We start from the raw sequence: 15,178 nt of genomic DNA, 5'->3' as shown, positions 1-15,178 counted from the left end.
GCTTCACTGAAATGAAGACTGCTGGAAATACTATGATCCCAAGAACTCTTCACAAAACTCCAGATCAGGGGCTGGCCCCCCGCCCGCTGTAAATCAAGTTTTCCCAGAACCCGCGGTGCCCCTCACTGATGTGCTGTCAGTGGCTGCTTTTGGGCTACAAGGTCCCAACACAGACCACACGGCCCCCGAAGTCTAATACCTGGCCACTGACAGAAACAGTGTGCCAATGCCCGCTCTCCATCAGGGCCTTTCAACTTGAATGAACAAACTAGTCACCTGGGAATCTTATGAAATGTGGGTTCTGTTTTGGAAAGCTTGGGGCAGGGCCTGAGTTTCTGCATTCCCAGCGAGCTCCCAGGTGATGTCAGAATGTGGCCTGACGAGGGCAGAACAGGGGATAACACTGACCAAGTGTGAGATGGACAGTGGCCTTCCGCTCTCCTATTACTGTTACCTCGAATTCCACTTAAGAAATAACTGCCCTGCAGTGTTGGGTCTTAGGTGTGCATACCAGCCCCTTCAGTGTTCTGTTGTTGGAAGTGGGGGGTATTAAGCCCGGCCTCCCCTGCCTTGAGCTCACGAAGGGGAGGCTGGAGAAGCTGACCTCGCGCCCGGCTCCGTGCGGCTCTTCAAACCTTCAAAGGCCATCTGGAACCACTGCAGCAGGATGGCCACGTCCCACACATGGAGGGGCGGGCAGGTGGAGTGGGGAGTGAAGAAGATGCGGCCCTCTCTCTGCTCTCCAGAAGGCCAACGTCCTCTACTCCACCTGCACCTATCACAGACTCCCGTTCAAGTTTCTACTTAATCACATGCTTCACCAGCGCAAAAGAGCCAGCAGGAACGCCTGGCCTTCCATGGCTTCTCCTCTTTTCCACCCTCATTACAGGCATGTGGAACGGGTCACAGCGGAGCGCAGCATGGGGTAGGGCGCTCTCCAGAGCTCCAAAAACTGCCCCCTCCTCTGCCAGGCTGTCGTCGGCCAGCACTGCTGTCGCCCAGCTGTGTGTTCTGAGCCCCTCCCGGGTGTGACGAGCTCAGGCTGGGGGGGCAGTGGTTATGTAGGGGAGGCACGGCGGCCATGTATTGACTTCCGCAATCCCTCCCCCAATCCTCCTTTAACTAATCTGCCCCCGGGCTTCAGGAGATGCAGCGTCTCCCCATTTAGTAGCTGTGTACAGACACTCGTGCGTGGGCGCACCCCGCTGCTGGGGTTACTGGTGGAGTCTGGAGACTCTGTAAACTCATCCCAAAGGGTCACATTTGCTGCAATAGAAAGGCTCCAGAGACTGCAGGGCAGAGGGTGCCGCGTGCCGTGTGCCGAGGTGCGGCGTGTGCATGGCGGCGGTGCAGAGCCGTTCCCCGGAGCCTGGAGCCGAGTCTGCTGGGGGATGGAACGGGGACTGTTGCCACTGGTCTCAACAAGCGGAGTGAAGACCGGTCAATGGAGCCCTGAGGCCTCGGGGTGGAGGACTGCACCTTGAGAACACACCTTCTCCTTGAATGGAATGTTCCAGAGCCAACAGGGATTTCAGAGAAGGAGAAGCTGGAAAGCCGGGAAACCTTGAGGGTTTCCTTTATTTTACTTAACAAAGATGCATATGACCCTGATGTTTCTACGTGTAAGAACGAGGCAGCCTCTGCGGCGGCGAGGCAGAGAGGCTGAGGGTGTGCGCGTGTGTGCCCAGGGCCGCCCCTCGACGGCCCGTGTTGGCGGGACCGCCAGCCCACAGGAAGGCCCAAGCCTGCTCCAATCCACGCTGCACTTTCTGGTCTCACCTCCTTTGGCTGGCCCGCCTCACGCAGAGCTGGCTCAGTGGGGCCCAGAGTCGGGAGGAAGCGGAAATTCCAGGTGATCACCAGCCCGCTGGAAAGCCAATCCCAGGGACTCTTCCCCTCTGCCTCGTGTTCCTGTCTGGTGGGTGGGCTCTACCGGGTACTGTTTGCCCCCCAGACCCCCTTTCCACCCTCCTGCCCTGCGCTGTGTCCTGGTGGCCAACCTCTTACAAACCGCACGCCCCAGGGCCCTGCCCCCGGCGCCTGGCCACGAGGGAGGGGCGAACAAGAGATGGGAGCCCTGCCTGCCTGCCCGCGCCGTCGGGCTGCAGCCGTCGCTGCCCCCGCTCCGCTCCTCGGCGCAGGCTCACGGCGGCTTCCCGCTGTTGCCAGCCCAGGTGTTCGCCACCCTGGTGATGCCCCTAAACCCTGACTGTCCACAGTCCCAGCTTCCAGTTCTCTGCAACTGCCCTTCCGGAACATAGCATTTGTTTCCCGCTGGGATCCTGACCAACATATAGAGCACGGGATGGAAAATGGTAGCAACGAGAGCACATAAGTTTGCAAATACAAAGGTAAAAATAAAAATTAAATACAAAGTAAAATTTAAAAAAGAAAAAGCAGAGGGGGGGTGGGGAAAACCCCCAGTGTGAGCAGAGAGCCGAGAGCCCTTCCCCAGACTAAATCTCACGTCAGCCCCTCTCTTCTCAGTCTCACTAACTGGACGCAAAGAAAAGATGTGGGTGGCAAGAATAGAGTGACCGTCTCTCCAGGGTCTCCCCTCGTACCCATCTGAGCCGTACGACGCAGGAGGGCAGAGCTGCCACCCCAGACACCTGCCCCCCTCACGGCACCCATGTCTGGGGCTGGGAAGGGGTGAGCCCACACAGCTCAGAATTCGCTAGTGGGTGCTGCAGTGTGCCCACCGGCTAAACGGACCCTGGGGACACACACACAGGCATGGCCATCGCCCGGGACGCAGGTCTCAGGTGTCTGATGCTGCCGTTCCAGAAGGATCAGGCCGCCCGGGGCCGGCACACGGCAGGCACACAACAAACATGGGTGTCATCATGGGTACAGCTCGTCTAGGGGCTGGAAGGACCCTGGGCAGCCTTATCTTCAGGCTGTTAAATATCAATCATCCATGGAGCTGCTTGGTTGGCTCTGGGAAGATGCTTGGTCTTAGTGAGCTCACAGTCCTCTCCAGCAGCTCTTCAAATGTCTGATGCCAAGGATGGCCAGAATATTGTTTTTTCCCCTTGTATCCCAGACAGTGTGTCTCTGGTCTGGCTCATTTTCAACCAAGCAAATATTCAGTGACACACACAAAAAAACCCAGCCCAGCCCTGTACTTGGTCCTGCAGGGCCTGTTATAAGGCAGGGCGTGTGTCCCCAAAGACCCCACCTCCTGGTAAGAAGGAAGGTGAGTGACAAGACAAAACGGCATTCGTTGCCCTGTAAATAGTCGGGGGATTCGGGAAGCCTGGAGTCACACGGGGTCCTGGAGATGGGAAACCTGCAAAGGCAGAGAGGAGGGAACACCTCCCAGGAGTCAGAAGGCATATCACAGACACCTGGAGACCCCCATGAGCCGGCACATTCACAGGACAGCAGAGCAGAGACAGGAGAACCGTGCAGGGACCGCGGACCCGACACAGGACATTACCTTCCCCACGGAAACCCTGTGCTTTCCAGCTGTGCGGAGCAGGTGAGATAAGGAATTAGGAGAGGATCTCAAAGAGAACAGCGAAAAGAACTTGAGGCCCGTGACGAAGGCCTTTAAGGAAAAGCACAAGGAAAAGTAGGTGGGTGGGTGGGTCTTTAAATGTACAAATAAAAGAGAAGTAAGATTTTGTCTCCGTATGGAACAGATCAAAGGGAACTGGGCTCATGTGGGCCGTGAACCTCCTGATGTTTTCCTTAGAGAAATTTCTAGAAGGAGCCACCTCCTCAGTTTCCAGACCAGCAGGGCAACTTTGAGGACGATTCTGAAACTGTCTCACCACAGCCAAATGCGATTGCCCCAGCCAACCAGAAGGCCGGGGCTTGGGAGCTGAGAGCAAACACAGCCTCCATTTAGGAAGCGAGGAAGGTGAGGGGCCGTAATAGTCAGGGCCGGGGCTCTGTCACCTCCAGTCCAAAGGCGGCCGGCTCTCCATGCGGGCCCGGGGACCCCAGCACCTGAGCCACTCCGACGGCCTGAGGATGGCTGCAACCCCAGGCCCGTTCCCTTCACCCTCTAGAAGGCCTCTCGCCTCCTTTCACCACCAGCAGATGAGCACATACTCGGAGGATACGAGAAAATTAACATTACCCTGAGCAAACCATAGTTCAGAAAGAAAGTGTATAATCAAAGGAGAGGGAGGGGCTTCTCTGGTGGCGCAGTGGTTGAGAGTCTGCCTGCCAATGCAGGGGACACGGGTTCGAGCCCTGGTCTGGGAAGATCCCACATGCCACGGAGCAACTGGGCCCGTGAGCCACAACTACTGAGCCTGCGCGTCTGGAGCCTGCGCTCCGCAACAAGAGAGGCCGCGATAGTGAGAGGCCCGCGCACCGCGATGAAGAGTGGCCCCCGCTCGCCGCAACTAGAGAAAGCCCTCGCACAGAAACGAAGACCCAACACAGCCAAAAAAAAATAAAAAAATAAATAAATTTATAAAAAAAAAAAAAAAGGAGAGGGAGGATGAGGGAAAAAGAGGAGGGAAACTGCATCTCGAAGCAAAACGCCGAATGGGGTTTGGAGCTGTTCCTCCATCACCTCCCTCTGGTCGGATGGGGATGGACGGGCTGGTGGCCTGCGGGACGAGCAGGGACACCCCGGAAGTTACCTCGGGGTCAAGGCAGGATGGGAGGATGCCAAGGTCACCACCCACCGTTTCCCCGACCCACTGCCACCCCTGAAGGCCCGGCCCTGGCCGGCGGCCTCACCTGGGTTTGGGAAGGCCTGAAGGCGGAGTCGAAGCCATTCTGCAGGGAGTCCAGGAAGGGCTGGACCTTGTAGAGGCCGTGCGTGGTCTGGCTGGAGCGGAAGGCCACGACGTGGAAGTACTTGAGGATCTTCTCGAAGCGGGCCTGGCTCATGACCAGGGCGAGGCTGCGGTTGCTGTAGAAGCCACCGCTCCAGATGCTGAGCACCGACTCGCAGTGGGAGGTGCTGGTGGAGATCACGTAGCCCAGGAACGCCTTCATCTCCGGCAGCGTCACGTCCACCCAGGCCCCGTCGCTCCCGAACCGCTCCTGGAACTTCTTGGCGTACAGGTTGGTCTGCACCACCATGTTCTTGAGGACGTTGTCAGGGACGAAGAGCTGGAAGAAGTCCACGGCACTGGCGCTGGGCGGCATCTTCCGGGTGGGACCTGGGCAGGCAGGCCAAGCGCCACTGCTACAGCCGCTGGGTCCCCTCGAGGCCTCCGCCCGAGCGCCACCTCCCCTCCCGACTCCCTCCAGGGAGGGGCCCGAACGCGCCCCCCGAAGCCATCCTCCCCCGACAGGACACGCCGCCCCGCGTTCCCCGTGCCCCGCTTCCCCACTGCGCCCTGCACACGGCCCCGCCTCACAGATCTGGCAGACCAGAAACACCATCGGAAGAGAAAGGCACACGGGGGAGGAGGGGGGAGGGCACCCGCCAGAGACACACCGAGTTCTGAACAGAGGAGCTCGGCATGGCGCTCTGGGTCTCGCCTCCTTGTAAGTTAAGGTGACTTTGGGAATAAGAATGCTTTCACCACTAGGGGCCCGAAAGATTCCGTTCAAGTGAGACGGCAATCTATTAGGTACTGTCTAGGTGGTGACTCTACATTTATTAGTAAATAAATCTGAAGGGGCTTGTTTAGATAATTTCACCAATGCAATGAAAACCTCACAGTTTTTTTACAAATGCAAGGACAGCCTTTTGAAACACACACACACACACACACACACACACACACACACACGCATCCTTAAAGAGACATGGCTTTCAACTCCATGTAAGCCAGGCTAACAGTACGTAGAGACCTGAAGGAGACAAGCTTTGCTTCTACTGCATCCTTGTAGTGACTTCTAATAAAAGCTGTGCACATTCTTTGGAACCTTAAACTCACCCACAGCCCACCCCCAACTTTCCTCTACGACTGATGTAGGCAGTCTCTGAAAAACAACTTTTCTACAGCAAAATGAAGACTGACAGTGTACATGAGGCATCCCAGGTCTTAAATGCAGATGGACAGATCTGGGGGGCGCAACCCTAAATTTACTGCTCGCTAACTGCACGGCCTTGGATAGATGTCTTCATCTCTCCCGTTCATAAAATGGGCACAGTAACAGCTGCTTTGCCAGGCTGTCGCGTGCGGCAGGATGAACAGGGGACGCAGGGGATGCAGCAAGCACAGTGCCTGGCCCTACGGAGGTACCTACAACTGGGTAACCTTTACTGAGACATTATCCAGAGAAATCCATTGATGGCGGGCTGAGGGCTTTAGAATGCTCCAACTGCCCTCATTTTACAGAAGAAGAAACCAAGGCCCAGAGAGCAAAGTGGCCACCATATTCTCTTTCACCCATCGTTTCTTGGAAGGTCTCCAGGCGGTCCTGGTGCCATGGGCACCGGCCCTGGCTGACCAGACAATGAGGCCGGCAGGACGGCTCCACGGCCGCCCTGACTGAAATCATTTTATTTCCGCAAACCTTGCAGCCTCTGGTGGGTGAAGCCATAAATTATTCAGGGGTAGCTTTCAAAAAGGAGGAAAACCAGCATTTTAATGGCTACATCATGCTGAGTAAGCAGAATGAAATTTTCTCTTCCAAAAGTTGTTTAAAGTCATTTTGACTCTCAGACCATTTCAAAATGAATTGACACAGCAAACTCGTCGGGCCTGGCCAACCGCTTAATGAAGAAACCGGGAAGTAGCTGATACCCTCTTATCTGTTTAATAATTAGGCCCCGGAGGTGGACAGATCCCCAGCCGAGATAAGACTCCCTCCCTTCTGATGCATGTATCAAGAGCTTTGCAGGGTATTAACCCGTGTGATCCTCACGACCTGTGAAGCAACGTCCCGTCCTGCAGGTGAGGAAACAGGAGCTCAGAAGCGTGAGGACACAGCCCAAGGTCGCCCACCTCTAAGTGCCTTAGAGCGGGGTGACCTTCGTCCCACCGGGCCTAGGTCCAGTCACCCTGCTGCAGCTGTGAACGGCGCCCCTGCCGCCCTCCCGAGTGTCCCATCCGACCACAAGGGACGTGGCTGTCTGCAACGGCGAGCACACAACTCAAGCCAGGTGTGTGGTCCTCACGACCACACAGCAACCCTCCGCCTCTGAGGTGGGCAAAGGAGGGTCACAGAGCACAGCCAGGAGCAGCTCTGGAGGGAGAGGAGACCCCACGCTGCCAAAAACGTAAAGGCAGCATGGAACTGGGGCTGGCGCAGGCCACGGAGAGTGACCCGGTGACGTCAGGCTGAGGAAGGCTGTGCCCACGAGGGGACCCTGAGTCCAGGTCCTGGGGACAGGGTCCGGGAGGCTCCCTGAAGGGGCCAGGCGAGCTGGGCTGTATGGGTGGAAAGTCATCAGCCCCGTGGGGCGGGGGGTGCAGACGTTGCAGAGTATTTCGGGCAGAGAGGACATCTCATGCAAAGGCCCCGGGAGGAAGGTGAGTGGCTCGAGGCGTCGAGGGGCACGGGACCTGGGCTGGCACTGGGGCCGGGCCAGTGAAGCACCGTGAGCACGACGGACCACACTTCAGGGGGTCCTCGCTGCCCGCAGAGTGGCGGAGGTCTGGGCTGCTCCTGAAGTCACTGAGACCCGGCGGGGACCCAACGGAGCGGGAGGGGTGGCCACGGCCCGTCCCTGTGCTTCTCTGGCTCCTCCCCTGGTCCCCCTGCAGGTGTGCTGGGCACGGGCACAGACTACAGGTAAGGGGGCAGCGGGGACGGCCTGAGCCCGGGAGCCTCCATCCGAAAGCGGCCACATTCACTGATCACTTCCACTGGTACCAGGACTGGCACACACGCTGATACCTTAAGCTAACGGTGTCTGGACCGAAACCCAGGTTCCCCACTGCGCCCCCCGCCCTCCGCTCCTCCCCACCAGCCCCCCGGTTACCTGGGCCAGACACCTGGACCACCGTGGGTCCCGCACCTCCTGCAGCCCACGCCCACCCCTGCGGCACGTCCTGCCACCCTCACCGCCACACCGTGCCCACCAACCAGCGCGTGCAGCCCTCCCTCCAACGGCCGCCGCCTCTGGCCTGGACAATTAAAGCAGCCTCCCACAAGGGCATCCCCCCTCCCCAAATAACTGACAGCAACAGGGAAATTATTTTAAAGACACAAGCCGGATCACAGTACCCCCCTGCGTAAGGAAAACGCCCCCATGAGTGCCCACTGCACTTAAAGCAGAGCTACGTTCCTCACCAGGCGCTCAGGGTTCAGGGCCCTGCATGCCCCACCCCCAGGCTCGTCCTGGGCCACGCTCCATGCCGGGCCGGTGCTCGGCTCATAGGTGGAGCTGGTGTCAGGCCTGGGCCCCGGCATCTCTTCCCACCACAGGGCCTGCGTCCACGCAGGCGTGTCTGCGGGGACGAAGCCCTCCCGGCCTCTAGATTCATTGAGCATCCCCACCTGTAGGCTTTTCTGCCCACCCAACTGCAAGCTGACCAGTGCCGGGCTTCTCAGTCTCGGCCCCCACTGGGTCTCCCTCCTTGTGTTCATCAGCCTACAGTGGTTTTCTTAGGGACTTACACTTGCTGCGGTCTGCCTCTGCTGCCCCACCCTCAGAGGTCAAGGCCGTCGTATCACCCTGCATCCTCGGAGCCCAGTACACGGTATGTTCAAAACATTCCCGCTGAGGGTGGATGGACGGTGAGTGGCAAGGAGGAAGGAGCCACGCCCACCGAGGAGGAGGAGCATTGGTGCTGAGCCCCCCAGGCAGGGTCTGGTGTCTGGACAGCAGCCCCCCCCGCCCCGTGCTAATGCCCGGTGGAGAGGTCAGGTCAGCCAGCAGCTTCTGTGTGTAACAGGAGGCCTGAGTGGGCGGGCAGGGCGGGGCAGAGCTGGCACACCCCTGGCTGCACCTCCCTGAGGACACCAAGCTGGGGTGGCCAGGTGAGCCCTGGGTGGGAGACACTTGGTCACGGACAGGATGTGGGAAGGGGTGCGTCACAGACACCGTCCAGGTGCCCAGCTTGGGTAAGCTGGCTCGGGATCTTGTTGGGTTTAATTTCCTCCCTCCCTCCCTTCCTGAATTGAGGGAAACCACTGCAGAACTCCCCCTGGCCCTTCTGCATCTTCTGATGCCTTTTCCCCCTTCCCTGTCCACAGCTACTGGCTGTGTGACCTTAGGCAGGCCACATAACCTCTCTGTGCCTCAGTTTCCTTATCAGTCAAACTGGAGTAATAACCACCCTAGAGTGAGTGGAAGTCAGACAATGGCCAGTCCTGGCCAGTCCGCCCTGAGGCCCACTGGGGCGTGGGTCCTGGTCCCGAAGGAGCTGCTCCAGCTGCCCCTTTCCCTCCACCCACTGCATCACCCAGACCCAAGGCAGCCGGGCACCCCGCATGTGGCACTGACCCCCACCTTTGCCCTGTCTGGAAGAAAAGGCTGGCGTTGTGTGCTTTCGAAAGCGTAACCTTTTAGAGACTGAAGCTTTCATTTTGAGATGAGATTGGCATTTTGCATACACTGGCACTTTGGGGTACAAATAGTCAGCAGTTTTCCGACATATATGAGGAACACAGTATTTTGAATTAACGGTTTAAAAATAACAAAATAACTTATCTCCAGGCCAAATCAAACGGTATAAAAATATAACAGGAGGACTTCCCTGGTGGCGCAGGGGTTAAGAATCTGCCTGCCAATGCAGGGGACATGTGGTTCGATCCACATGCCGCGGAGCAACTAAGCCCACGTGCCACAACTACTGAGCCTGTGCTCTAGAGCCCGCGAGCCACAACTACTGAGCCCACGTGCCACAACTACTGAGCCTGCGCTCTAGAGCCCGCAAGCTACAACTACTGAGCCCACATGCCACAACTACTGAAGCCCGCATGCCTAGAGCCCGTGCTCCGCAACAAAGAGAAGCCAACGCAATGAGAAGCGCGCGCACCGCAATGAAGAGTAGCCCCCGCTCGCCGCAACTGGAGAAAGCCCGCGTGCAGCAACGAAGACCCAATGCAGCCAAAAAAAAAAAAATTAATTAATTAATTAATAAAAAAATATAACGGGAACATCCTGTATCATCACAAAAATATTCCTCTCACTGGAGACACTGAAAAATCTTAAGGCACAACAGTCCATAAATGGGTAACGCAGAAGACAGACGGACCCGTTGTTCTCATTGCCAGCTGCAGCTGGTCTTCACCTTCGGTGGACGTAATCGTCCTGTCTCTCGCATCCTTCTATCCTTCCCCCGGTGGCTGATAGGCAGGACAAGCCAGCTATCTGACAAACACTTGAGGTCTAAGTCTCCACTGCAGAATGCAGCCAGGCGGCCACACGAGAGCTCTAAATCCTCTTCCCTTGCATAACTTTTGCTCACAGCTAAGTGACAGGTAACAAATGCAAGTTGATGCTGTTCATAGTGAACAGATCATAGAACAGCAGCGTGTGGTCCCTACAGAAAGAGGCTAATCTGTGGGCTAATGGAGACACTAAATCCAGAACCTTGACTAGACGTCATGTGGCAAAGCGCTGGTACACAAAGAAGGGGTGACATGCACCTGAGCTCGACATGTCACCTTCAGCAGCACTCACTGCACATACACGCACGTAAGAAAGCCTGTTTAACACGAAACATAAGATTCCTGTGTGACAGCCAACTCGAGTTCCTCCACCTGCAGTCAACCTGCTCCGAAGGGTCCCCTGGGAGCGCTCTGCAGGGCAGAGGTGGCCGTGACCATCTCCACGTGCACTGAGCTAAGAGAGCCCTGGGAGAGAAAGGATGGCAGTGCCCGCTCCCCTGGGCCCAGGGAACCTCCCACCCTGACCGTGTCCTCTCTGTCTGGAGCAGCGGTGTTTCTACAGTCGAGCTCATGTGCACAAACTATTCTTTGGACTCCGTTTGTGAAAAGAGATCAGGTCAGACATGTTTGTACAGACAGAACAAGGAACTCCTACTCCTCCGACCAGATCTGGTTCTCAGCGTGAGTAGCAAGGTGATGACGCCACAGAGCAGACTCAGAGGTCAGACGAACGACAGATGTCACTGTAACTGTGACCCCTTTGCTGGCAGTAGCCCAAAGGCCAGGAGGCAACAAGGCTATTCTGTGACAATCTGTGAGTCTGTGAGTCCTGCCATGCCCAGTGTGCTGTGGCCTTCACCAGCCCATGCTACTGAGAAAGCCTGGACCAGGCTCCCCTCCCCGCCCTGGACCAGGCTCCACCTGCACCCACCCTCCCCCCAGGCTCATTCCCAACGCTCTCCCCCATCCCCCCCCACCCCTGCCCTGGACCAGGCTCCCCCTGCACCCACCCTCCCCCCAGGCTCATTCCCGACGCTCTCCCCCATCCCCCTGCCCTGGACCAGGCTCTCCCTGCACCCACCCTCCCCCCAGGCTCATTCCCGAGGCTCTCCCCCATCCCCCTGCCCTGGACCAGTCTCCCCCTGCACCCACCCTCCCCCCAGGCTCATTCCCGAGGCTCTCCCCCATCCCCCTGCCCTGGACCAGGCTCCCCCTGCACCCACCCTCCCCCCAGGCTCATTCCCGAGCTCTCCCGCATCCCCCTGCCCTGGACCAGACTCTCCCTGCACCCACCCTCCCCCCAGGCTCATTCCCGATGCTCTCCCCCATCCCCCCCCACCCCCGCCCTGGACCAGGCTCCCCCTGCACCCACCCTCCCCCCAGGCTCATTCCCAACGCTCTCCCCCATCCCCCTGCCCTGGACCAGGCTCCCCCTGCGCCCACCCTCCTCCCAGGCTCATTCCCGATGCTCTCCCCCATCCCCCTGCCCTGGACCAGGCTCTCCCTGCACCCACCCTCCCTCCAGGCTCATTCCCAACGCTCTCCCCCATCCCCCTGCCCTGGACCAGGCTCATCCCAGTAAGACACTTGGGCACCAAGACACGGCTTTCCCTCTTCCTTAGTGCTGAGGAGGCAGGCGTGTGTAAGGACGCGGAGGAGCTGCACACAGCTGGGGCTGGGTCGGGAGCTGCCCTGCTCCAGGGTCTCGTCTGCCTGAACCTCCGGGAAGCTGCTGTATCTCTGGGTCTCAGCTTCTCATTGGTCACTTGCATCATCTCCCGTCCAAGACTAACGAAACAACAAGACGATGATGTAAGTTATTTTGAGGAACGTCAATAATCGTATAAAAGTCTCACATCGTCATTCTGAAATGGCTGCTGTCCAGCCAAGTTGAGGCCCTGGATTGGGCCCAGCTCCCCATGACTCACTGCCAGCCGTGGGACCTCGGGCACATTCCTTAACCTCTTTGTCTTGGTCTGTTTGGGCTGCTACAACAGAATACCACAGGCAGGTATGTACTCACCATCCGGCGAGGTGACGGCCGCCTTCTGGTTCACAGGGGGCTGTTTCCTCGCTGTGTTCCCATTGGGGAGGGGACCAGGGAGCTCTCTGGGTCTCTTTTATAATGCACACATCCCATCGCGAGGGCTCCACCCTCATGCCCTGAGCACCTCCCAACGCCGTCACACTGGGCGTTAGGTTTCAGCATATGAATTTGGGGGGCATCACACTGGGCATTAGGTTTCAGCATATGAATTTGGGGGGCACAAACGTTCAGTCTACAGCACGGTGATCTGCAGTCTCCATGCCGGTAAACGGAAGATAACAACAGTCTGAAATTCAGGGTTTGGGTGAGGATGAAGTGGGATGACGTACGTCAGGAGCCTAAGGTGCGTCGCACACGCCCGACACCCAGTAATACTGCCTCACCACCTGCGGACAGCATCTGTGAACCCCGCATCCCCGGCTCCTGTCCCTCTTCCAGGAGCTCGCTTACCAGATGGCTGTGACAGAACAGCAGCCTTGGCGACCACACTTTGTGTTTCATTTAGGCACCGTGTCTATTTTTCACATGAGGCTGTATTTTGAAAGCTCTGCTTGGGTACAGAAAGGACAGAAGTGTTTTTCCCACTTGGGTAGCACCTGATGGGGGAGGGACGTGGTGGTGAGGAACCGTCCAAGGCCTGCCCACCTTCAGCCCCAGTTCGTGCAGAGTGGCCAGGGAGGATGGGCCACCCGGATGCTGAGTTAACGTCCCCCATCCCTTCCCAGATCTTCCCTGATGCCACCACACCCACTGCAGCTCTTCAGCCCCAATCACATCAGGTCCAGGTCCATGCCCGATTTCCATCCACCCGGGACACTGTTTCTTCCTCAAGCTCCTTCCCCAGACCTACCTCCTCCCGTTCATGAGGCCTCAGCTGAGACCACTGAGGTCCCCAACTTGCTGCCAGCCCTGGCCAGTTCCAGGTAGCATGGCAACCTCACCCGCACCCCCCGGACCCCCCTGGTCCCTCCTCCATGAGAGGTGACAGAAGCGGACCATGCCGTCAGGCGCTGGGGGAGAAGCAGTGAAAAGGATGCCACCATCCTAGGCTTCAAGAAGTGTGCCCTTGACAGGACAGAAAAGCCTGACGCGCTGGCGGAGGGTCTTCTTGGCATCGAGCCCCACAGCGAGCGTGTGACTGGCAGGGTCTTCCTCTTGCAACAGCCCACCGAGGAGGCACTGGGACGCCCGCTTCGCAGCTGCGGAGGCTCAGGCTCACGGGGACAACTCGTGCGAGGCCATCGGGCCCGGGGAAAGACGCGCCAGAGAGCCTCGCCCCGGCGGCCCTGCGCACGGGGGCACAGACGCCCCACACGGTGGGTCCCTCTCGCTTTGCGGTTGCTTGCGACCCTCCACGTACGCCATGAAGCTCTGACCACGAGGATGGCTGTGAGGCAGCGGCTGATCAGGAGAAAGGGGGGAAAGCTGGAAGCTGACCATTGACGCACACGTGGGCTTGCGAGGTCTTCTCGTGGCTGAAGTAGATTCTTAGAAAGAACTGTGTGCTGCTGAAGTGAAACGGCCCCTCCCGGAAAGCCGGCGGGGCCGGGAGGAGCACGGGCAGGGTCTGGCTGCTGATGTACCAGCAGGAAGTCGTGGATATTGTTAGGGTGCTGTCGGGGAAGTCAGGGTGATGTTGTCACTTACGGTGACTCCCGGGAGAGAGGGTAACAGAAGCGGTGCGCGTAGCGTCCACGGGCGGGGGTCTTTGTCTGTTCTGTTCCCTGTTGCACCTTCACCGCCTAGAACACTGTCCGGCCCACGGGAGGTGCTCAGCAGATACCTTGTCGGGTGAGTGATGAATGAATGAGCGAACGAGGGAATGAAAAGGGAAATGACTCTTTAGGATGTGAGGGCAGTAAACAGAGAAGGTCAAAAGCATCGAGGGTTAGGGTTATGGAACCCGATGAGGGAGGGAGAAGACAATGGGGCAGGTCCTGGAGCAGGGGACCCTCTCCAGGTACCTGTGTGTGCGTGCATGAGTGTGTGTGTATGTATCCGAAGAGGTGAGGGACCCGGGCCTCACATTCCTCAGGACCCTAGATGTTCACATTCCTCAGGACCCTAGATGTGGATCTTTGTGCTTACCTACACAAGATTAAACACATGGCTAAAGAGACACACACGCTGGGCCGCGCATAGAAAATGCACCGTTTTGGGAATCCTGTCTTGGCACTGAAAAAATACTGGGAGCCTGAAGAAGCAAACAAACCAGAAGCAAGTGGCACAGGCTGGTCCCGAGCCCTGGAACACCTCAGCCACAGGCCAGAGAGGATGAGTCTGGAGAATCCAGAGGCCCTGCGAGGCCCCCAGGGAAACGGTCTGGTCCTTGCCAACCCAAACGAGAAAGTAAAGGTCACGTGGCAACCTGCCCCCAGACAGTGGGCCTCGGAAGGTCAAACCTGGACTTCCTCTCCGGGGCCCAGGCCGGCTTGAGCAGCAACTGGTCAAGGATGTGTGTGGACACGACGGCCGTTAGATCACTGATGGGCGGTGGTGGGTGGGGACAGCTGGTCCATGCTCTGCTGGCCCCTACCATCCAGGCACTGCTGGCTCCCAGGCTCCCCTCCCCAGAGGGCAGCGGGCTCCGCCTGGTCCGTGCACGCAGTGATGGGGAGGTGGGTGGCACTGGACTCCCTCCGCGGAAGGACCTGCAGGACATGGGTGACAGCCCCACACCCTGGTTCTCTTAGGCAACGCCCCGACACACACACACACACACACACACACACACACACACACTCTCACTCTCTCTCTCTCTCCCTCCTGGTTCAGAATCACTGGTGCGATCCATTACCCTCTTTTACAGACTTGCCAGTCACTTGAAGCCACACAGCCCAGGTCTGCAGACCGCACACCGTCCTCCCTCTTTTCCACCATCAGCCCCTCTGGATTTACTCTGAGCGTCTGTGAGTGCTGGGG

The 15,178-nt window shown here is 58.1% G+C and overlaps 1 protein-coding gene across 1 annotated transcript in view; it reads right to left on the bottom strand.

Moving 5' to 3' along the window:
- PGBD5 (piggyBac transposable element derived 5) overlaps window positions 1-15,178 on the bottom strand; it is an 86,477-nt gene that overhangs the window by 28,851 nt on the left and 42,448 nt on the right. Inside the window, exon 2 of the mRNA XM_068548852.1 lies at window positions 4,705-5,132. Coding sequence (XP_068404953.1) covers window positions 4,705-5,132 — 428 coding nt within the window. The remainder of the gene's footprint in view (window positions 1-4,704; window positions 5,133-15,178) is intronic.

The sequence above is a fragment of the Eschrichtius robustus genome, chromosome 7 (genome assembly GCF_028021215.1).
Source record: "Eschrichtius robustus isolate mEscRob2 chromosome 7, mEscRob2.pri, whole genome shotgun sequence".
Lineage (NCBI taxonomy): Eukaryota > Metazoa > Chordata > Mammalia > Artiodactyla > Eschrichtiidae > Eschrichtius > Eschrichtius robustus.
Note: the sequence above shows the minus strand (reverse complement) of the source record. Positions and strands in the feature narration are given on the sequence as shown.